The 22620-nt window shown below is 45.3% G+C and overlaps 1 protein-coding gene across 7 annotated transcripts in view; it reads left to right on the top strand.

Annotated features, from left to right (window-relative positions):
- The window catches only part of APP (amyloid beta precursor protein), a 263764-nt gene extending 242426 nt beyond the window's left edge, over positions 1 to 21338 (top strand). For 4 of the 7 annotated variants that reach the window (XM_032353250.1, XM_032353243.1, XM_032353234.1 and 1 more), the window contains 4 exons: positions 1747 to 1800; positions 7892 to 7992; positions 10632 to 10778; positions 20148 to 21338. In XM_032353250.1, coding sequence (XP_032209141.1) covers positions 1747 to 1800; positions 7892 to 7992; positions 10632 to 10778; positions 20148 to 20249 — 404 coding nt within the window. In that variant the 3' untranslated portion in view covers positions 20250 to 21338. The remainder of the gene's footprint in view (positions 1 to 1746; positions 1801 to 7891; positions 7993 to 10631; positions 10779 to 20147) is intronic. The other 3 variants (XM_032353260.1, XM_032353236.1, XM_032353227.1) reach the window with 1 other exon arrangement.
- The last annotated feature ends 1282 nt before the right edge of the window (positions 21339 to 22620 follow it).

Raw genomic sequence — 22620 nt, 5'->3', positions numbered from 1 at the left:
CCACTGATGAACAGGATCCCCACTTCGAGTTCCTCTCTCGCTCTATGAGTGTGCTGCTTGGACGTGCTCTTCTCTGCAACTGAAGCACCACCAGAGCTCTCCCGAGGAAGTCCTCAAAAATACAGCAACCCCTCCGGGAACTCAGTAATAAAGTCCCTCACTAAATATTGTGGCAGATGGGAAAAAAGGTACAACACAGAGAATCCGTGCCATTCAGATGTATTTGTGAGTTGCAGAAGGCTGTCTTAACCTATCAAACCAGGAAAGTACTAGAAATTAGACATTCTCTCAGCAAGAGTCATTAGGGAAGGTTGAATAAACACAGCTTCACAGTATTGGAGCGTTTCTGAAACAGGTTTTAAAATTGTTTTGTTTCTCAATACAATGAGAAGAGGCTGTTTACATATGAAGAAACAGCCTCAGAGGTGGACTTTCACCCGAAGTTGCTTGTGGTGCGGGTGCTGGTGCCAGTGTTGGGTTGGGAGGCCCGCTCCCTCCTCCCCGCCGTGCTGCTGCTCTGCATGCCAAAGGCCCAAACCCCGTTGCTCTTCGGACTTGTCCAGATGTCTTCGTATTCTCAGAAACCTGATTTTTTTCATAATGTGAAGGCTTGACTGCCTGCCGCTCTCTTCTCCCTCACTGTTCTGCCAACATGGGACATTCAGGATGGATCTGGGTGTGGGATCCCACCTCGGAAGGCCGGGCTGTGAGCATCCGTAAGCCGGATGGTCTTCCCGAAACTGCTCACCCCGAAGCCAGCCCCTCGAGCCCACCTTACCTTCCCGTGGACATCTTTGCTCACCTTTCCTTACCTTCTTACCTCCTATTTTCCAGGCTTTTACCCAAGGGGTTTTTCCCCTCCCTCGGCTTCATTTGCCCCTTTGTCCGTTTATTAATCCTTAAAGCTTTGTTTCTCTCCGTTGCCCGTTTCTTCAAAGACCAGTCTAAGTTCAAGTTAATACTTTCTGAGACTCAGAAGCTCTTTGGAAAGGCCAGCTCATGGCAGGCAATGGCGGGCACCACGGTGCCACCAGCACGCTTCCTTTGGTTCCAGCCCAGGACTCGCACAAAGGAAAAATTGCAGAAGTTGAAAAATACAAAAGGGAGTACTCACATTTCACACACCACAACTGTCTGTTATCTATTAAAATAGTAACTAGCTTTTAAAATTAGAGAGAGAGACTGACTCTGTGGTTTACTTCTTCTACCCTCAAAATGGGAGCAAATTTGGTGCACTGAGTGGCAGATTATGTGGTGAGATGTTCCTCTCCCGACAAATCCATATTTGCATTTCCCCTGGGGATTTAATGGAGCCCTTTTGTAGTTAATTAACTGTAAAATAAGAGATCGGACAGTTGTTAAAAGAGGTATCTCCAGGATTTTTCGCCGGGCTGGGTATATTGTATTTTATTTCTAATCAAAAGCCAAGAAACCATCCCTAAACTCTATGAGAAGGAAATCCACACACCCCAACCCCTCTTCTCTGATGTTGCTGCATATCCTGCAAGTGTTTTTATCAGAAACCTCAGCAGTGGGGCTGGCCCACGGAGAGCGGGAAGGCTTCTGAAGTGGTCCCGCTCCCATTCCCTGAAACTCGGGATAAACTCCCTGTGGTTCTTTGCCAGCCGCTGCTTTCCTCTAACATGTGTGTTCCCCATGCTTTTCCCTGCTCCGTGTTCAGGAGCCACAACTCACCATCTCGATTTGTCTCGTTTGCTTTCCGCATCTCTCGCTTCCTGTGCCCAGTTGAGCCCGTCGACGCCCGCCCTGCTGCCGACCGAGGACTGACCACCCGACCAGGTACAACGCGGTTCCCTTCTGCCTCCCCGCGTCCTGTGCTTGCACTCGAGCCCCGCCGTCTCTGCCCTTCCTTATGAGCCTCCCTCAACTGCAGATACCGAGAGAGAGGATTTGAAATGACCGTGGAAACCAGACTTCTCAAACCTTCCCTCTGCTTCTCCTTACGCTTTGTTTCCCAATTTCCTATTGAAGAAATCTGTTTTTCTTTCTGAGCTTTCCTTTTCAAATAATGAAAGAGCCCATCCAACTTAAGGGTTTTGGGGGTTTTTTTTCCTTTTTTTTAAATGGAGAAGACTATCTAGACCTTTCTGTCCTCAAAAATGGAAAACCACACAGATGCACACTCTCTCTAGTGACGAAGTAGTTTCTGCTTTGAGCATCTCCTTCCTTCCTTGTTTGGTGTGCAGTCAGGTCCTCTCTGACTGAATTGGGCTCAAACTTCAGTCAGTTTCTCACACAGCGGTGACCCTAAATATATCAGAAAGGGACTACCTCTAGAGCCCAGAAGTATTTACATTTTCTCTCTCGTGGGTTATATGGACTTACTCTCCATGAGTAACTAAAACAACAGAAAGGTTGTATGTGCATTGTTTTGTATACAAGTCTTTAATTTTTATACCACTTAAAATTCCCATTAACACTGAAATAGACACTTTTTTTTTTTACAGTTTCTCCAGCATTAAAAGAAACACACGTTTACCCTTTGTTCTGTATTCAGCCTTTATCTTAAACTGTTTTAAAAATCGGTTGTCACTCCACAACAGAAACACACACGAGCCTGGTTTTTGACCTTGTGCACAACTCTGCCCAACGAATAGTACCCCTTGTTTTCCATGAATCAAAGTACTGAGTTGTGACATGGCTGTGTATTCTAGATTTAACTCCACAAACAATGCATACCTTCCCATATTTATTTTCTTCCTTATCCCTGTAATGGCTCCATGCAAGAGTTAAGGACCAGGGAGTTCCCCTTGTTGGAGGATGTTAACACACGGAGGTCCCTGGTTCAGGTGCTGTCTGTAGCAGGCCAAGAACAGACCTGGCCCCTCGCACTGCCATTGCCAGCTCAAGTCACTTGTGTCCCCAGACACAGTCCTAGATGAGAGCTCCGAGCCGCCTTGTGACATCTTCATGCCTCCGTTGGTTGCTCACATTGCGGCAGGGAGAGCGGAGTGACTGTCTTGACAGCTGCTCTGGCTCTTTTTATGAATCTCTGCCTTTAGGGCTTTTCAGAGGAATTTAAATGATAGTAAGTCAGACACAGTTCGGGCTCTCCTAATGTCTTCCTTATTGCCATTGTCATGCAAGTGAATTTTAAGAGCCAGCCATTGATATCCACGGTTCTCTGATACCCGTGTTCCATGGAGTTCAAGGCCAAGGGTGGTGGAGTTCAAGGCTGAGGGTCAGGTCCATTCTAACCAGGTGAGATCCCCTCAGGATGGTCGTTTGCCTTGGGCCTTTTTTTACGGCCCTCTCTATTTTATTTTTAAGGAAGGGATGGTTTTCATCTACAAGAATAAAAAGTGAATTAGGAGCGCTCTATTTCAACCAATTTTATAAAGTTCCTCCATTGGGCCCCCTAGGCCAATGTGTTCTAAATGCAATATGAGGGAGGAGAGGTTGATGCCACCAAAGCTGGTATTTTCCCCCCCTTTTAAAAAAATCTGACATGAAAATAACTTCCATAGATTTCTCCGAAACAGTCGGTTTTAAGGGAAGAGCTGGAAGGTAGTTAGAGGTGTTTTGTCTGGGGAGGAAGCCGTCTGAAGTCTTTATTACAACAGTAACAATGTTTTAGTAACAGCAGTATTTCATTTTGGTATTTCACAAAGATCAATGCATTAAATGCTGTGGTGGGTGGAAAGAAACGAAATGATGAAGTCCCTGTTCTCAGGATCCTGAAATGTAACAGAAGGAACACACTTGGCATTTCTAAAAGAGGAGATGGAATTAGAAAAGCAGGGGAAGGCGGGCCCACGTAAGGTGTAAACCAGGGCGTCTGTGACGTAAGCAGACGAGGCACTCACGGAGGGTTAACCGAGGCGCACTGGAGTTCAGCTTCGGGAAAGCTTTCAGAAGATTTGAGTCTGATCCACTGGTGAAGAAGAGGAGAGGGAATCAAAGACGAGGGTGGCCTAGACTCAGCTCTCTTTCTTGTACTGGGTAAGGCTAGGGCTTCCCCAATAAAAAAAGGGCCATAAGTAAGAAAGAAAGATCAGATCCGAAGTAGGGAAGATGCTAGTTTACGAGTAGCTCTGTTTGCTGGATGGGTCGTGAGGCCTAGCACGCTCTCTCTCCTAGCGCGCTCTCTCTGCTTACAGTCTGTCCCTCCAACATTTGGTTGCTTGTAACATTAGTTTGGGTTCTTCCAACATTACACTGTAGGAAACTGCATGCTTGAGTTCAGCGTATACCTTTAGACTTTCCAAACCTAGAGAACCTTCTTCCCAGGATTGTCGTAGCGGGTCGTTCAGTTGATGGCATGGTTGTTAAAATAATTGCTGTTGTCAGTCGGACACAAATAAAGGAAGGGTTTGTGTGTAATCGTGACAGAGGAAGGTGACTTCTCTTTGTCTTTCATACCTGAAAACCCAGGGCACGTCACTTTTAGAATGTAGTGTCAGGTATGGAAAGCATGTTATCAGTGGTGATTTCTGGGCTCAGTGGCCATTTCAAGTACTCCTCTGGCTGAGTTCCAGGGAGAAATGGGCTCTGAAGGTCAGGTTACACCATTGGACCAGAATAAAGAAGGAAAATACATTAGCAAGCTCTTCACAGGGGCAGGAAAGCTACCCCTTCCACTATACTTTATTACCACCTTCTCCAGTCTTCACGAAGGAGACCAAGTCCTTGCCCCCAAGCCATGTGAAAGGTTTCATGAGGGACGTGCCTCCTTCCGCCCTCAAATGAACCACAGACTCTGCTCACTTACCGTGACAGAGAGACCTAGAGTCACAGCAGGGCTTAGAAAGGCCTCTGATACCCTTAAGCAAAGCTCCCGAGGAGGTATTTAAATCTACACATCACATTTCATCACATGCACTGTGAGCTTATTACCGATGTTTCCCCTTGTGCAAGCTTAGTAATTCTTCGTCCCTTCTAGTGAGGTTTGCTTAATGTATAGAAATTCTTTGCTTAATGTATAGAAAGTGATTGCCCATGCGATACAAAAATGAACTAGAAAGGTCTCTTTCTGCTGAAAGTCTCGTAGACTATTGAGCTACCGTTAATCACCGTGGTTCTGACTTCTTACGTGAAGTTGAGTTTTGGTTTGAGTACCCAAAGTATTTTCACCCCTCCTTTCAGAAGGCATGTGGGCTTCTACAGTTTTGAGTAGAGAGCTCCTGTGTTTTTGAGGGAATTGTTGGTCGCACAAAACTAAAAGACTATTGAAGAGACTTTTCTTAACGTCTCAGAAATATAATTTTAACTGTTGCATTGCTAGATCCTGATGACAGCAAAAGGGTGATCTGTAAATAAATTACTGTGGTTATGCCCCTGTCTTAAATGTAAAAGGGCCTATGGGAAGCTAAAAATTCATAGCCAGTGAGGCATAACAGAACGTCAGTTTCCCAGCCTAATAAGCATAGTGTCAGGAAGATTAGAGGTTAGAATGAATTGAAAATCATGAGAAAATGCAAATGATTTCAAAGCAAGAAAATAAAGAGCAAAGAGCCCCATAGCTCTCAGGACAGGTCAGGGGTTGAGGGATGGTCTAAGATGAGAAAGAAAGGGAAACTGCCCCACTTTGTGTCTGTATTAGAGAGTGATCTTCTACAAGGAGGAAATTAGAGCCCCACGTACATCAAGATGAAAAAAGAAAGCACTAGCTCCTTGTACTAATTTTCTGTTGCTAATGCAACAAATAATTCCGTAACTTAGCGGCTTAAAACAACAAACATCTATTTTCTCACAATTACCAGGACATCAGGCATGGATTAGCTGAGTGCTCCTGGCTCCGTGCCTCTCAGGAGGTTGCAGTCAAGACATCCTCTAGAGCTGTAGCCGTTTGAAGTTGAAACTTGACTGTGGTGGGTCTGTTCCCAAGATGGCCCACTCGCATGGCTGTCGGCAGGACACTGCTGTATCTCATCATGGGAAACTTTTTGTCGGGCTGCTTGAGGGTCCTTTCCAGACCATGATCTGAGAGCGTAAGAAGGAGGCTGCAGACCTTTTTTGACCTAGACCGAGGGTTCACCCACGATCACTTTCTCTTTTGTCTGTTCATTAGAAGCAGGGCCACTCCATGCAGTCCACACTCCAGAGAACGGAATTCAGTCCCACCTGTGGAAAGGAGGAGCAGTAACATTTGTGGATATATTTTAAATCTACGACACCTCTCTACCATGTCCAAGCCCTTGTGACCCAGACAGATAGTAGGCTAGGAGACCTGGAAGGGGAGATGGTAGAACCACTCTCCATGATCTTCGAGGACCTCCGCAGGGCGGGAGAGCTGGGAAGAGGGGGAGCAGAGACTAGTTTCCGCCAGACGGACAGCAGAGGAGACAAGGTGACAGTCTACAGGCCAGGTGTAGATTGATGTTGATTTCGGCTCTGTTTTCAGACGAGTTATTAAATGGAAGCTTTGTGAACGTTTGGACAAGGAGTCAGGGATCTGTCACAACCAGCAGGGCACGGTCTTGTCAAATTATCCTCCTTTTTGTGTGAGCTGTGCTGTTAGATTGGCACATGGTGTGCTGTGGACGTTGTGCTTTTCAGTTTCAGCAAGGTGTGTGACAAGTTTCACGGCACCTGTGGGTAAGACTGTAGGAGTGGCTGGACAAAAAGCAAGGAATGAGGTTCCACGGGAGCTGAAGGACCTGGTGACCTGTAGCCAGAGCAAGGACCACCAGGAGCGCGATGCCTTTCCTCAGGTGTCCCGTCTGTTCAAGGCTATAAGGCAGAGGGAAATTTCTGCTTGTTCTGCATTGAATAGGCTCCAAGTGTAGATGCCTTGAGGGAACTGATTGGAGTTTGGGGTAAGGAAGACCGTCATTCTTGTAGGCAGAGCTGTCCGAAATGGAGGCAAACGGATAGATTTTTCTCCATTCACTCAGAACCTGAGGGTTTGCCCTTTGGGTGAGAATACCGTAGAGGACATGATTTTTAAAGGCTTTCTTGGAACACTGGAAAAATAAAGTTTAAATATCAAAAAAAAGTCTTTCTCGTCCTGAAATTATAACTTTGGATATTTAAATGCTCCAGCATGGAAACTGATTATTTCTGTTTTGTGCTTTCATTTTTCTGTTTGAAAAATGGCTTTGCGTTTTGTTTTGTAGCTTCAAATCGTTATTTGGAAAATGAAATTTATTATAACAATTAGTGTAAGAATCATGTAGCAATTTATAGAGAAGGAAGAGTTAGTAAGTTATAAATTCTGTTAGTCCCACAGAAACATTTTCTAAAATTATGTACTGCAAGTCTTTATTCAGCAGATGAACCAATTATATTCTGTATCTATAACTAAGTCACCTAACTAAATAAATAATATGATTTTTATAATGCTTCACTGCATAGATACATGAACATAATTTATTTGTAAAGTAGCAGTTTGATTCCACCAGGTAATTAGTACTCATTTTTTAAAGACTTTTATTATTTTTTCCAGAAGACTGAGAACACATGGGAAAAAGACGTAGAAGAGGCTAAACAATAAGGCCCTAAAACAAACCAGTGTATTCTGGGAACACATCCTTGCCAACTTCCCAACTAGCATTTAACTTCTGGTTTTCCCCCATTAAAAATATATATATAAATATGTAAATTATATATTTATATATTTTTATATAAAATTTATATTTTATAATTTTATATCTTATATATATAACATGTGTTTAAAGGCAGTAGAAACTTTACCTTTGGATTTCTTTAATCTTTAAATTTTTTTTGGTTTGAAACAGGGAGTGGTTAAGGGTTTAAATAGAGGGTGCCAGTTTTCTTGAAGAAAGTCATTAAAATCTGCTTCCCCTCCTTCCAGGCCTAGAAAGGACGTTTTGGTAGCCTTTGTGTTACAGTGTTTATGTTTACAGAGAAAATGAATTGAGTGTCGTGCGTCCTTTAATGATGGTGTGATGCTTACGGATTATCGCAGGTTCGGGGTTGACAAACATCAAGACGGAAGAGATCTCTGAGGTGAAGATGGACGCCGAGTTCCGACATGACTCGGGGTATGAAGTTCATCATCAAAAATTGGTACGTAAAATGATTTACCTCTTCCTGCCTCTCGGTTTGTCTCGCCGGATGACCTGCTCACACTTGTCCGTGCTGTGCTGGAAAGCCAATGAGGGGAAAAAAGAAAAACAATAAAGCACTTGCCTATAGGGTCCTCACGGATGCGTAAAGAAAAGAAAAAGAGGGTCTTTATAGAGCAGTTCCTTGCTGCTAAGCCCACCCAGGGCTTAGAGTGAAATTAATGTGTATACTGATAACCGCTCTAGTTCAGTTCCCTCTGTTTTCTAGGAAGACGGGTTTATACGAGGTGGATTTGACGTTGGCACGTGTCACCTCTCTCCCTGTGCCACCCCACTGCTCCCTCTGACCTTCCTTCCGGTCCCTTCCCCAACGCCCACGTTTTAAGTTCTCCTGCAGGGCTGGGGTCTTTGGGTTTCAGCCAAGGTGGGGGGAGGCGGGAGGTGGGGAGCGGACTCCGTGACGTTCCCAGCAGTGCTGCGCCCTGAGAGATCTGGGCAAGGAAGACTGCAGCTTCCTTTCGGACAGAGTCTCTTCCCACCCACTGTTGTTCCCCCCGATGTTAAAATCAGGGGAAATCAAAGGGGAGCCCCCATCCCCTTTGCAGGCAGCTCCTGTCGTGATATAAAATCTTTTACCAGAAGCTTCGGACAAATCAGATCCTGCATTATGTTAGGGCTTCTTCCGTCTTATCAGTAAGCATAGGAAGGGGGTTAAGTTAATGAAGAAGACAATTTCATCGCACATTCAGTAGTCAACAAAAAAATGGTACTAAAACCAGTAATAAAAGTATTGGGACGGACTGGCTCTCAGGCACTTGTCATGCACGTGGGGCGGGGCAGGGCGGGGCCACAGGCGTGCTCTTTCTCAAGGGAGGGAATGTCTTTCCAATATTTGTCAATATAATTTATAAATCCAAGTAGTAAATTCCAGAAGAAACGCCTGTGAAAATGCCTCTTTTCACTCTACATAATGGGAGCAAATCCAGAATGGGCGCGTGACTCAGATTCGCAGTTCAGCTCCCATAATCTTTTTCGTACAAGAACGTTTCGATTTTCTGAAGCATGGTTTTCCCTGGCAGGTTAATCCCGTCTCCGTTATTATGAAATCAGGGGCAGTCTTGATCTGGCTGGTGCTGAAGAGGTTAAAAAAAACTCTGGGGGAGCCGCTGAAGTGTTGGGGGCTGGTGGGGCACGGAGGTGAAGATTAATGTGAGGATTTGCATTTTCTGGGGCCCGTGTCCTACACGAACTCCTGTAATGCGACAGTGACTAATGGCAGCAGCAGCAATTAGGGGAATCAGCTCCCTCTGCTGAGCTAGTTGATAAGATAATGTACTATAATTAGTACAATGAATATTACAAAATTACAGTATTTTCTTAAAGGCATAGGAAGATGTCCAGACTCGCATTTATTCCTGATTACCTCACATTTTTATCATTAGTTAATTAATGATTTGCTTTTTATAAATATGTCGAGCTAGCATATTTGTTGAGAAAGGGGAATAATTATGAACGGTTTCTCATTTTGCTACAAATAGACCCTGAGTAAGACTCTTGGAAATTGGCTCTATTTGCTGTATTTTGTATTGCCTTTTCAGATCTCTAGGATGTTCGTTGTCACTGTGGAAAATCAATTCCTGGGTTGAGGGTAGACTGACAGAATTCTCTAAGGAGCTGTCTTCATTAATTTCTGTGATAAAGGTGGTATATGTTTAGTAGCAGGTAGGCCCGGTGGTCCGGCAGAAGATCGTCTCCTTACATAATAGGATTATAAAAGGTGCAGGATGCTTTTATAATTATATAAAATTATATGCTTTTATAATCACCTTAGGTAGGTGAGGTTGGGAAATAGTGACTTGCTTTTACAAACAGCGTGGAGGAATGTTGAGCGCTGTGTGGCAAGGTTACCAGACTGACTAAATATCTGTGACCATGTTGACGTTCAATTCAAACAAACAGCACGAATAAAACAGCAGGTTGAGTTGGGGTTCTGGAGAAAACAGGAAGCAAGCAGGAGTTCTGTGTGACCATTAAAATTCTTATCTCTTTGCCTACTACTTCCTTCCTTTGAAAAAAATCTCTTTTAAGCATTAGGCTTCTCGGGGCTCAGTACTGTCCTATTGAGTGTGGCTAGAAGTAGGTAACAAGTGTCTTTTTTCTTCGGATGAACTCCTTCATCTCGGGTGCTTTATTCTCATGTATTAATGTCCCTCTGAGGAAATTAGGACATCTGTGGATTTGAAAAGCACCTAAGGCGGACTGGTCATGCATTGTATCTTCCAGTGACCTCTTTAAAAACCATGATCCATGCCTTCCCAGCCTTTGTTAGAACCCCCAGATGTCCCACCTGTCAGAGGGTTTCAGGTTCCTCTTGGCTACTGTTTTGCCTTTCTAGGGCCATGGCGGGGAGTGGAATAGAAAGTAGATTTCCCAGAACTGGGGAAGCCACATATTGTACATTATCCTATAGGTGTCATTATTAGTGGCTAGAATGTGTGGGGTTTTTTTCAAAGTGTGCACCAGATAATGGAATGGCCACCAACTCAAACTTAACAGCGTAAGGTGGACACTAAGACTCTTCACTTACCCTATCTAGCTGTCTCCTGCAATTGCAATCCTTTATCTTGATTTATTTTCAAGGTGTTCTTTGCAGAAGATGTGGGTTCAAACAAAGGTGCCATCATTGGACTCATGGTGGGCGGTGTTGTCATAGCAACAGTGATCGTCATCACCTTGGTGATGCTGAAGAAGAAACAGTACACGTCCATTCATCACGGTGTGGTGGAGGTAGGTAAATGCGGCCGCACGTTTGCAAGCAGTGGTTAAAGAAAGACTACGTGGGAGATTTTGCTTGGCATTAAATTACAAATCATCTAAGTATCTCTTCTTGGGGGGAAAAAATCTATATTCCTGCATGGTGCTCAAGTTTGGCAGCTGTTTTCTTCTTTTGACTTTCATTCATTCTGACTTAGAAATACTGTGATCCAGGCTTTGGATTGTACGCTGTTCCCTCAGCTTCTTAGAATTTGTACTGAAATGTCAAAATAATATTAATGATGATGCCTGGCTTAAAGATATTGTGATTACCCTTGAACATTTAAAGGAAAAGAGAAAAACTACAAGTTAGAAATGAAAAGGAAGGGAGAAGTCTGCTACCAAAAAAAACCCTAAAACCTAAAAAAACCTGAACCCATTTTATTCCCTTTTGGGGGGGATAGCTTAAAGAGTCTGACTTAAAAGTAAAAGCAGGTAGCAGCAATTAATGGTAATTTTCAGGGAAGAGTTTCACAGAAAATCACATGATATCAAACAGCTTAGCAGAGCTTACAGGGTTTTCCGGATGTTCAACCTGTTACCCTGCACTTCTATCTGAAATATCTTCATTCCCGGAGGTTAGTGCGGTCACACTGGAGGTGGAGAGAAGATTCACAAGTGACCATCACGGTTACTGCACAAAGATGCTTCAGGATTCTGTCCCCGCAGGCCAACACGTGACTAACATGAGCGGTACAGCACAGAAGCTGTGGGTTACCCCAACAAAATGGAGTAGCTACAAGATTGAAATATGACTTCTTAAACCCATGATACAAAATACTGAAATAGAAAGTTTACAGATAAGTTCTTACTCATTTTTTTTTTAAGATTTTATTTTTAAGTAATCTCTACACCCAATGTGGGGCTCGAACTCACAGTCCCAAGATCAAGAGTTGCGTGTTCCACTGACCGAGCCAGCCAGGGGCATTTAAAATGCAGTTCTGGTGTTGGGCCTGGGTTGCAGGGGGGCGGGTAATCCTCAGAGTGTATGTAATTTTCTAGGAAACTATTAGAGAAAGTGAATCTTGAGAATCACTTGAGAAATATTAGCTTTTTTAGAGGTGAAAGAGATCTCAGTGATCAGTCAAATTCATCTTTTCTTTTTGTAGATGAGAAAACAGACCCAGACAGAAATGTTCACCTACTGTCAAACTAAATAAGGCCAAGGTCCAAATACAGATTGTCCCATGGCCTATCTATTGTTTCTTCCACCAGAGAGAAATCCATCCAACTTCTCACTAACCCCAAAGACATGTGCTGCGCACCATTCTCGATCAGAGAAGGGCAGGTCAGCATTAAATAAGTTAAATGTCTGGCAGGGCCAGAAACCTCATTACAGCCAGCACTTACCATTCTCTTGGCTGCTTGTTTATGGGATCTGCTGATGGAAATTGGTTTTGAGTCTTCTTTTCCCTGTCCAGACTGGAGTGGCCATGCTGGGGAGTGGTGAGGTGTGACAGAACAAGATAGATGACTGACAGGCTAGCCTGTGGGCACATCAAATAAGCAATGACAACATCAGCGATTCTGGGGTACCCGTCTTCTAATAATAGTACTTCATTTCATGTTTGGGCAAAAAAAAGAAAAATGTTTTTATACTTGAATAATTGAAAAGCCCCTTTTACTAAAATTAACAAGCTGAGCCTGTGTCCTTTGAGACAGGGGGAGATGTAGCCTTGTTAGCATCAGTTTACTTCATTTCTACTCAAAACAATTTTTTTTTCATTTCATGTTTGGGCAAAAAAAGAAAAATGTTTTTATACTTGAATAATTGAAAAGCCCCTTTTACTAAAATTAACAAGTTGGGAAAAACAGACGTTGGCGAGGATGTGGAGAAAGGGGAACCGTGGTGCACCGTTGGTGGGAATGCAAGCTGGTGCAGCCACTCTGGAAAACAGTACGGAGGTTCCTCAAAAAGCTGAAAATGGAGCTACCCTATGACCCAGCAACTGAACTACTGGGTATTTATCCTAGAGATACAAATGTAGTGATCCGAAGGCACATGTGAACCCCAATGTTTATAGCAGCAATGTCCACAGTAGGCAAGCTATGGAAAGAGCCTAGATGTCCATCAACAGATGAATGGATAAAGAAGATGTGGTGTGTGTGTGTATATATATATATATATATATATATATATATATATACACACACACACACAGTGGAGTATCCGCGGTCAAAAAGAATGAAATCTTGCCATTTGCAACGACGTGGATGGAACTGGAGGGTATTGTGCTGAGCAAAATAAGTCAGTGAGTCAGAGAAAGACTATTACCATGGGATTTCACTCATATGTGAAATTTAAGAAACAAAACCAGAGGTTCAAAGGGGAAGGGAGGAAAAAATAAAACAAGACAAAACCAGAGAGGCAGACAAACCATAAGAGACTCTAAATCATAGAGAACAAAGGGAGGGTTGCTGGAGGGGAGGAGGGTGCCCTGGGGATGGGGGAACTGGGTGACGGGCGTTCAGGAGGGCACGTGATGTAACGAGCGCTGGGTGTTATATCGGACAGTTGAATCACTGCCCTCTACCTCTGAAACTAATAATACATTATATGTTAACTGAATTTTAAAAAAAAAAAAAAAAAGAATGCTAGCTCATTTAAAAAAAAAAAAAAACCTCTTCATTTCTTTAATCTATTGTATGGGAGTTTTTTTTTTTTTAACTGAATAGAGTTGACATACAAGGTTCTGTTTCAGGTGTACAGCACAGTGGTCTGACGACTCTGTGTTACACAGTGCTCAGGCCAATAAGTATAGTCGCCGTCTGTCACCAGTCATTGTATATTTTAATGGCCTTGGACTGACGAATCTACCCAGGAAGCATCTTCCTTTTTATCAGGTCAAGTGCCTGTTTGGGGTACCAGAGTGCAAAAAGCCTATATTGGTCTGCTAGAGCTGCCATTACCACGTCCCAGACTGGGTGGCTTAAACTATGGAAATGTATTTCCTCAGAATTCTGGAAGCTACAAGTCTGAGATCAGTGCATCGGCGGGTTTGGTTTTCCTCTGAAGCCTCCCTCCTTGGCTTGTAGGTGGCCTTCATGTCATCTTTTCTCTGAGTGTCTGTGTTCTGACCTCCTCCTCCTGTAAGGACACCGGTATTGTTGGATTAGGGTCTACCCCCAATGATCTCATTTAACCTCAGTTACTACTTTAAAGACCCTGCCTCCAAGTACAGTCATATTGTGAGACACTGTGAGTGAGGACTTTAACCTAGGAATTTGGTGAGGACACAGTTCAGCCTGTAACAGCCCAGGGATGCTGGGTAGAAAACCAAGGTCTCTCTAGGGGACTCTCTGCCACGGTTGTGCATGAGACTTACCAGCTACTTATTTAAAAGGTCCCAGCCCCGACCTAAGGAAACAATTTCTAAATGGGCTTAGAATCTGCATGTTGAACATTTTCCGGCGGAACAGAACAGGTATTCATTTTTGAGAATCACTATCTCCTTCCTTTCAGTCACTGGTCTGAGTGTAGAAAATAGTATCTCATGTCTACAAGACAAGACCTCTAACTACCTGTGTTCTCTTTATAAGAGACCTAGCTACCTTTGTAATTCTTTTTAAAGATTTTATTGATTGATTTTAGAGAGAGAGCATGAGTCGAGGGGAGGGCGAAGGACAAGCAGACCCCGTGGTGGACAAGCGGACAAGGCAGGGCGTGATCTTAAGACCCTGAGACCATGACCCAAGCCGAAACCAAGAGTCGGAGGCTTAACCTGCGGAGCCGTCCGGGCACCCTGAGAATTAGTAACCCTTTAGTCCTCATTACAGCCACCTAGGCTAAAAGTTCCTTGTGGTTAGTCACCAACCAGTGTCTCCTTGGATTCGGGAAGTCAGAGAGTAAGTTGACACTGGAACCCAGATTCCGGGGAGGAGACGAAAATTCGTCTTGAGGCGAGGAGGCATCCTTGAAGGAGCAGAACTCCAGGGAGATCAGCTGTTCAGCTCTTCTCTTGATCCTCGTTCCGCTCGCTGCTTAAGAGCATCTGGAAACCTCTCCAGAGTGAGTGCCCTCCTTGTATGGTGTTGCTTCTTATTTCTTCTCACCTCCTCTTCCTTGAAAGTGCAGGTGTTGTCAAAAGCTTGGAAACCAGCCCCCTTCTCCCTCTCCAGGCCTTCCCATCTCTCCCTTCCAGAAGCATCACTGTGCGCGGTTCTGTGTCGAGCAGTGTAGGGCAGTGCCGGACCAGGACGTCACCCGAGGTGCCATCCCCGCCCTCGGGAAGCTTATGGCCGGGCCGAGGTGGGTGAACGTGGCCGGGAAGAGCTGCAGCCCACGGCGGCACCGAGGCCGTCACCTGGCGCAGGTGATGTCGGGCGCTGTGGGGTTTCTCCAAGAGCAGAGCAGCGTCTGCCCCGAGTGGACGTGGTCCTCCTCCGGACGTGGTCTGCCCATCTCAGCAGGCCCTCCCACTCAGGGGCCCAGGAATCAGCTTATTCCCAGCTCTGGCTCGTTATTCCCAGCCTGTTTGGTTAGTGAGTAGCCCTTCTTCACTGAGAACAAATACATGAACATTTCCAGCTAGACTGGCCTGCGTCTGTCAGGACAGAGCACTGTCCCGCTTCACCCCATCAGTGCACGAAGAAATGATGAAAGCCGGGCGCCTGGGTGGCTCAGTGGGTTAATCCGCTGCCTTCGGCTCAGGTCGTAGTCCCAGGGTCCTGGGATCGAGTTCCACATCGGGCTCTCTGCTTTGGCGGGGAGCCTCCTTCCCCATCTCTCTCTCTGCCTGCCTCTCTGCCTACTAGTGCTGTCTGTCAAAAAAAAAAAAAAAAAAAGAAAGAAAGAAAGAAAAGAAATGAAATGATGAAAGCCGCGGTCTCCAGAACTCCCTTCTCAGAGCGGAAGATGCCTGCAGGAGATCACAGAGACATGGAAATGACACGGAGCCTAGTATTTTTTATTAATAGAGCTGTTACCAGTTGGAAATTAGCAGTTGCCAGTTTTTGTTTTTAAAAAATAAGCAGTGAACATTGATGTAATGATTTGCTTAGCCATAAGGCCAGAGGTTCACCCAGTAAGCCATTAGCCAGCCACGCTCCTAAAGGAGATGACTGTGCTTTGTTGGTATCTCAGGCAGTGATGTGACGGCCCTTTGTTCCACTGTGTCACCCAGGTGCTCACCGTTTCTGGTAGCTGACGGTCCCAGCGCCAGCTGACTGATCCTCACTGCTCGTGCTTTCATAAGGTCCTACCCGTCCGCCCACCCTGGGTGGTTGGTGATGTCACTCTTCTACACTGATGTCGATCGACACTGGATAGTCCAAAATGCATCTTGTAGCTCTTTCCTGATTAAAGGGAGACCTCCCCTTTAATTAGGGGATTGGAGGGGACAGGACAAGGGTGTAAGGGTTACAAACTGGCAGCAAGGAGTCAATGAGGCCTGGAGATCTAATCAATGAGTGCGGCATAATGAATGTAGTCCCCAATACTGTATTGTAATCAAACTTGCTAAGAGACTAGAATTTAATTATTCCAAACACTAATAAGAAGGGATAAAAACGGTAGGGAGAGGGTGGTGGGGTTATGGACATTGGGGAGGTATGTGCTATGGTGAGTGCTGTGAAATGTAAACCTGGCAATTCACAGACCTGTACCCCTGGGGCTAATAATACATTATATGTTAATAAAAAAAATTTTTTTAAAGGATAAGAACGGATAATTCTCTGACCTGATGGAGTTGCTAATTAATCACGATAATGATAAGCATATTACAGTGTGTAACTGTATGAAGTTAACGGATTGTATACCCTAATTTACATAATGTTATATGCCAGATAGATCTCCGTAACAAAAAGAAATTAAGGGGGCTGGCACAAAATCTCTTTTATTATAGGATATAAAATTTTTTTCCATACATGGGTCCGATAACCGGACCATCAGAACTCTCCCATCCCTCATGCCCCCCACTAGCCATCTGATTAATGATCAGAATAAGAAGAGAGGTGCCAGTTCGCTTTTTATGGAGTTACAGCGTATGACGTTCCCTGATGAATGTGCCGTCCTACTGCTAACACAATAAAAATATGTCCTGAGGGGCCCTTTCTTCCTGATGAGAACCTGACCCATCAGGACGGAGGTAACGAGCCACCACTAACGTGGCTGTTGTGGAGCAGTTGGAACGGTCAGGTTCAGTGGGAAGCAGAGGTACAGAAAAGCATGGCTGGACCCAGAACCTCTTGTGGCTGGAAACAAACAGCAGAAAGAGACAATGGAAGATCAGAGAAAAGCATCGGGAATCGAGGATGATGATGGCATAGCAAAGGAATCCGTCGCCTGCTGGAAGGTCACTGAACACGGGCCGCAAACATGAGTGAACCCTTATAAGGAGATGGAATGACAGTTACAAAACTGAAGCTGGGCACGACTGAACAGCAAATCCAACACCAGGGGCGTTAGAGGCGGGATAAACGGACTAGCTTGAAAACCTGGTTGATGTTTGCTTTGCTTTCCTTCCCGCTGCACGAACTCCTTGGAGGGTCTTACCCTCCACTGTGGTTATGTATTAAGTCACTGTGGTTTCTCTTCTCCTTCCCTTGTGCACCTAGATGACCTGGAATGGAATATCGTAGGCGTCAGGACTCTGGTTCTGCGTAGCTCAGTGTTATTCATGAAAGGGACGCCCAGGAACACACATCCTGCTGGTTATTCTACGTAATCAAATTAAAATGTGGATTTTCCCGGCTTACTACTCCCACACTAGAGACGATACGATACGGAGGAACTAGAAACTAAGGAGACCCAGGAAGAATTTCATCTCTGCAGTCTTGACAGTTGAGCTGTGAATTCCTCTGGATATAGCGAAGGAATAAGGTTTGAAGCCAGGCCAGAGTGCAGGGCAGAGGGTCCTAAGGTCTCCCATAAAGACACAGCTCCCAGAACCTAGAGGCAGAAGAAGACTTAGGACCAGTTATGGATGTGATCTGACCCAGAAATTCAGGAGAGGAGGTGTGTGCAAAGGTGGTGTGCATGTGTGTTTTTTGCCTCAGCAAGTGGTAGGTGTTCCTGCCTGGTGGGCAGATGGGGATTCTGTACCCAACTTCATTGTTCCCTCATTCCTTCCAGAACAGTCATCACGGGCTCCAACTTCCCCCGGCTCTGCTTTAAGGGAAACAATACTGAGGTGTTGATGCCAAAGCCCTGCCTGCACCGTAGTGGGGGAGCCCCACACAGTGGTCCCCACCAGTGCAGTAGCTTTGCCTTGGAGGACCTAACCTTGAGTCCCCCTAGGGAGGAAGGCTCCCCCTTACCTGATGCTCTTCCTTTAGTGGTAGGTTTATCCGTGGATGTGAGCACTCACTGCTGCGCCTTGAGCCTTCAAGGGGCTCAGGATAAAGAGCTACAACCCAAGCTCCTTGGGCGCCATTTTGTAAAAATCATCCCTCCTCCTGAAGGCTCCTAAGCCCTCTGAGATCTGAGGGCTCCACCTTCCCGCTGCAGCCACGGCGAGGCTTGAGCCGCCCTCCCAGCAGCAAAAGATCATAAAGATTAGCAGGTGGAAAAGGGCCAAGAAGGCAGGAACCTTCCACGCCTGCATTCCACGCCCACCTCAGCCTCCCATTTCTGGGGGGACTGTTTTAAGCGTTTGGCTTTGGCCTTTGAAGAGGAGATAAACCATTAAGTTGCCAGGTGTCCCCCTGACCTTGATGAATGCAGCTGACAGCTGACAGCCAGGGCGAGGGTTGGTGTGTTCCTGGAGGACATACAAGCACGATATTCTAACAGTCACATGGTGTATTTTTTCTATATTCAGCAACATGGCAGCTTTGCAGAGCTGGAGCTCCTCAGCAAGACTTTTTTTTTTATCTTGACACTATTTGAAACATGAGTAAAAGGCAGCACAAATACAAAGAGGCCAGGTTCCTATGGCCCCAGTGCTGCAGACAGGCTGTTTCGCTGAGTCGCGGGGTGGATGAAATGTCTCGTTATCCGTGCTCATCTTTAGTGACGGCGTTGGAACCTACAAGGCCGTGGCTAATTACACAGTGGCCAGTTAAAGCACGGGGACCTCATTTGTTGACAGCGCAGCAGGTCAGAGGAACAGGAGGGATAAGAAAAAACACGAGTGATGATTCCCATAAGGAGGGCAGAGCGGAATGCGCAGCGTCCTCCAGGCACCGACGTGGTGGGAGATGGTTGGTGGCTTCATCCTGGGGCGGGGGGGGGGGGGGATGCCCGGACCTGTCGCCGGGTGGGGGGGTGGGGGGCGGGGGATGGGACATGAGGAGCCGCGGCAGAGCGGGCAGCTCTGACCAGCCGCGTCCAGTCTGCGGGAGCTGCCGTCTGCGGCCCTGGGCTTACCTGACGGGGTGGTTCCAAGCCCTGCACGCGAGGTGGAATAAGGAACCTCAACCTTCAGTTCATTCAGCAAAGAGGTGTGAACTTCCTCTCTGAATTCCGTGCATTGTGCGTGGTGCGGCAGGTCCACCGGAGTCGTGAGCAGCCGCTCCCCACGTGCACCTTGCCGGGTGCGCAGAGAGCAGATACCCCTTCCCGGCCCCGTCCTAACCGGGATAACCTGTCCTAACAGTCCTGTCCGGCGGGGCGGGGGCGGGGGCGGGTCACAGCTGCTGGCCTGATCCTAGACACGGAGCACGTCAACGCAGAGGGTCTGTGCAGGACATCCTGCTCCAGTCTTAGTACTCTGTTTTTTTATAAATAATTATACACACACACACACATATGCAATATGTATATACATACACAATTCAATGTACATAGGTATTGCATATATGTACATATATATTGTGTGTGTATATGGATATAACCTAGAACAGTATATTTGAATATTTTCCTTTTTTCCTTGCCACATGGCCCCTTGGATATATGTAGATCATCATTTTAATTAAAAGATTCTCAGGCCTCTGGTCATATTAGATTTTGTGAAAGCTGGGACAAATTAAAATGAGTGTGGAAAGATCAGCCGTCTAGATTTATTTGTCTGCCCATATACATCGCTCCCTCTCCATGATGCTCTTGGATTTTTTTTTTCCAACTTACCACCACATTTTCAAGTAAAACAGTTTTCCATTGTGGCCTTTTGGTCCCTTAGTGAGCCAACAGGGAAGAAAAAAATATTTATTGCGCTGAATGTATCCAGTTACTCTGAAGTGGGGGGAGCAACCAATGAGCGCCCGGCGAGCAGAGCCAGCTCGGCAAGGTTTTCGGCGCCACCTGGTGGCCAGATGGAGCATCTACGTAACTGGTCCTGCTCTGAGGGGTCACATTGGGAAGGAAAGAAACCTACCGTGCTCCTTATTTTACCTTTCCACATGTGTGCTTTCAAAAGATCGATATTTTTTTTTAATTCATTTTTCCTCGCCCTTGCATTTCAGGTTGACGCTGCTGTGACCCCAGAGGAGCGCCACCTCTCCAAGATGCAGCAGAATGGCTATGAAAATCCAACTTACAAGTTCTTCGAGCAGATGCAGAACTAGACCCCCGCGACAGCAGCCTCTGAAGTCGGACAGCAAAACCATTGCTTCACTACCCATCGGTGTTCATTTATAGAATAATGTGGAAAGAAACAAGCCCTTCTGTTTTATGAGTTACTCATCACCTTTTGACCGCTGTGCTATAACACAAGTAGATGCCTGAACTTGAATTAATATACAAATCAGCAATGTATTCTCTCTCTTTACATTTTGGTCTCTACATTATTAACGGGTTTTGTGTACTGTAAAGAACTTAGCTGTATCGAACTAGTGCATGAATAGATTCTCTCCTGATTATTTATCACGTAGCCCCTTAGCCAGTTGTATATTATTCTTGTGGTTTGTGACCCAATTAAGTCCTACTTGAAATATGCTTTAAGAATCGATGGGAGATGCTTCGTGTGAACGTGGGAGTGTAGCTGCTTCTCTTGCCTAAGTATTCTTTTCCTGATCACTATGCATTCTAAAGTTGAGCATTTTTAAGTATTCCAAATGATCTAGAGAAATTTTTTTCCATGATTGCATTTTACTGTACAGATTGCTGCTTCTGCTAGATTTGTGATATAGGAATTACGAGGATACACATTTATTTCTTTGTGCCTGTTTTATGTGCACACATTAGGCATTGAGAATTGAAACTTTTTTGTCCATGTATCTTTGGATCTTTGATAAAGAAAAGAATCCCTGTTCATTGTAAGCACTTTTACGGGTGGGGGGGTGGGGGGAGGGAGTGCTCTGCTGGTCTCAAATTACCAGGAATTCTCCCAAAAAAATTTTCTGCAGGATGATTGTACAGAATCATTGCTTATGACCATGATAGCTTTCTACACTGTATTACATAAATAAATTAAATAAAATCACCCTGGGCAAGAGTTTTCTTTAAAGGATAACTAGGGACATGAAATATTCAGAGTCCTTTGAAGGGAAGAAGAAGAGGCAGATGCAGTTTCTTTTAACCGGTCTAAAAACATTTTATTTATGACAGCGAAAGAAAGTGAAAGGGGAAGGCCTGCCTGGACAGACCCTTTAAGATTTGTCTTCAATTTGTACAAAACGGTGTTTTCATGTAAATAAATACATTCTTGGAGGAGTGCCCTTGTGCTGGTGTGAATGATTCCATGGCAGCCGCCTGCTGAGCAAGTAGCCCCCCAGAGTCTGGTGAGAAAGCTAACGTAATCTAACCCCAGAGGTCCACACCTTTGTATCTTCACTGCAAGTCTGAGTCGAAAATCAGGGTCAACACGAATCTTCTCGTGCTACTTAAATGCCTCATTGACCTATCTAACCTGGTCCAGAGTATCTTGTGGCGGTACCCCTGTCCTCATGTTTGTCCCTGTTCTCATCTGATCGGACTGCTGGAACAAAATACCACGGACCCAGTTGCTTATAAACAACAGAAATTTCCTTTTCCCAGTTCTGGAGATCGGCAGTCCAGGGTCAAGGTGCCAGCCTGGTCATGTGGGGAACCTTCCAGGTTGCAGATTTCACATGGTGTAAGAGCGCACATCCCATTTGAAGGATCCTTACAACCTGAACCACCTCCCAAAAGCCGCCCTCCCCCCACCAAGACCATCACCTTGGGCATTGCAATTTCAACACAAGAATTGTGAGGGCACACAGACATTCAGACAGACCCATCTCCGTCTCAAATAAGAGATGAAGAGAAAACTCCTGGGGGCCCGGCTCAAAGCTAAGACAAGCAGACAGCTAGCTCTAAAGCAGATTTTCTGAAGTGTGGCTCAGCCGTTACTCTGCAGGGAATCCTTCCTTGTTCTGGGGCTCTGTCCTGCGCTTTGAAGGGTGGTTAGGAAAATTTCTGACTTCTACTCACAAGATGCCAGGACTCCCCAGTTGTGATCATCAAAAATGTGTCCAGACATGACCACATGCCATTTGGGGGGGCGGGGAGCCTAAATCGCCCCCATTTAGGAACCACATGCTCTATGGACTTGATTGTTAACTGGAGAAGTCTATCTAGTCGCTATCCCAGAGTTGTAAGAACGCTTGGACCTGGTGTTTTTGCTGTAGTGTGCTTGGAAGCAGGTGGACTTCCCATTTTAGCTTTAGATTCGACCTTTTAAACTGAAACAGTGAGCACAGAAAATTAATCAAGGTTGTTTCATCAAGCACTGTACTCGATGAATAGACTCGATTAAAACTCGCCTTGAGTGTGTTCTGTTTTCAGGAGAGCAAAATCACTGTCTCCCTTCTTCCTGGTAAGGGCGCTTAGACGTGACAACTCTAAGAGGTACATAAAGTATGACAGTTTGGGTAAAAGCAGGGGTTCCATTTTGCCTGGTAGAAGGTAGCCAATGGGGGAAAGTTAGTCCTAGTAGGACAGGACATTGGCGAACTGAAACTGAACTTGCTCGAA

The sequence above is a fragment of the Mustela erminea genome, chromosome 1 (assembly GCF_009829155.1).
Source record: "Mustela erminea isolate mMusErm1 chromosome 1, mMusErm1.Pri, whole genome shotgun sequence".
Taxonomy (NCBI): domain Eukaryota; kingdom Metazoa; phylum Chordata; class Mammalia; order Carnivora; family Mustelidae; genus Mustela; species Mustela erminea.
Note: the sequence above shows the minus strand (reverse complement) of the source record. Positions and strands in the feature narration are given on the sequence as shown.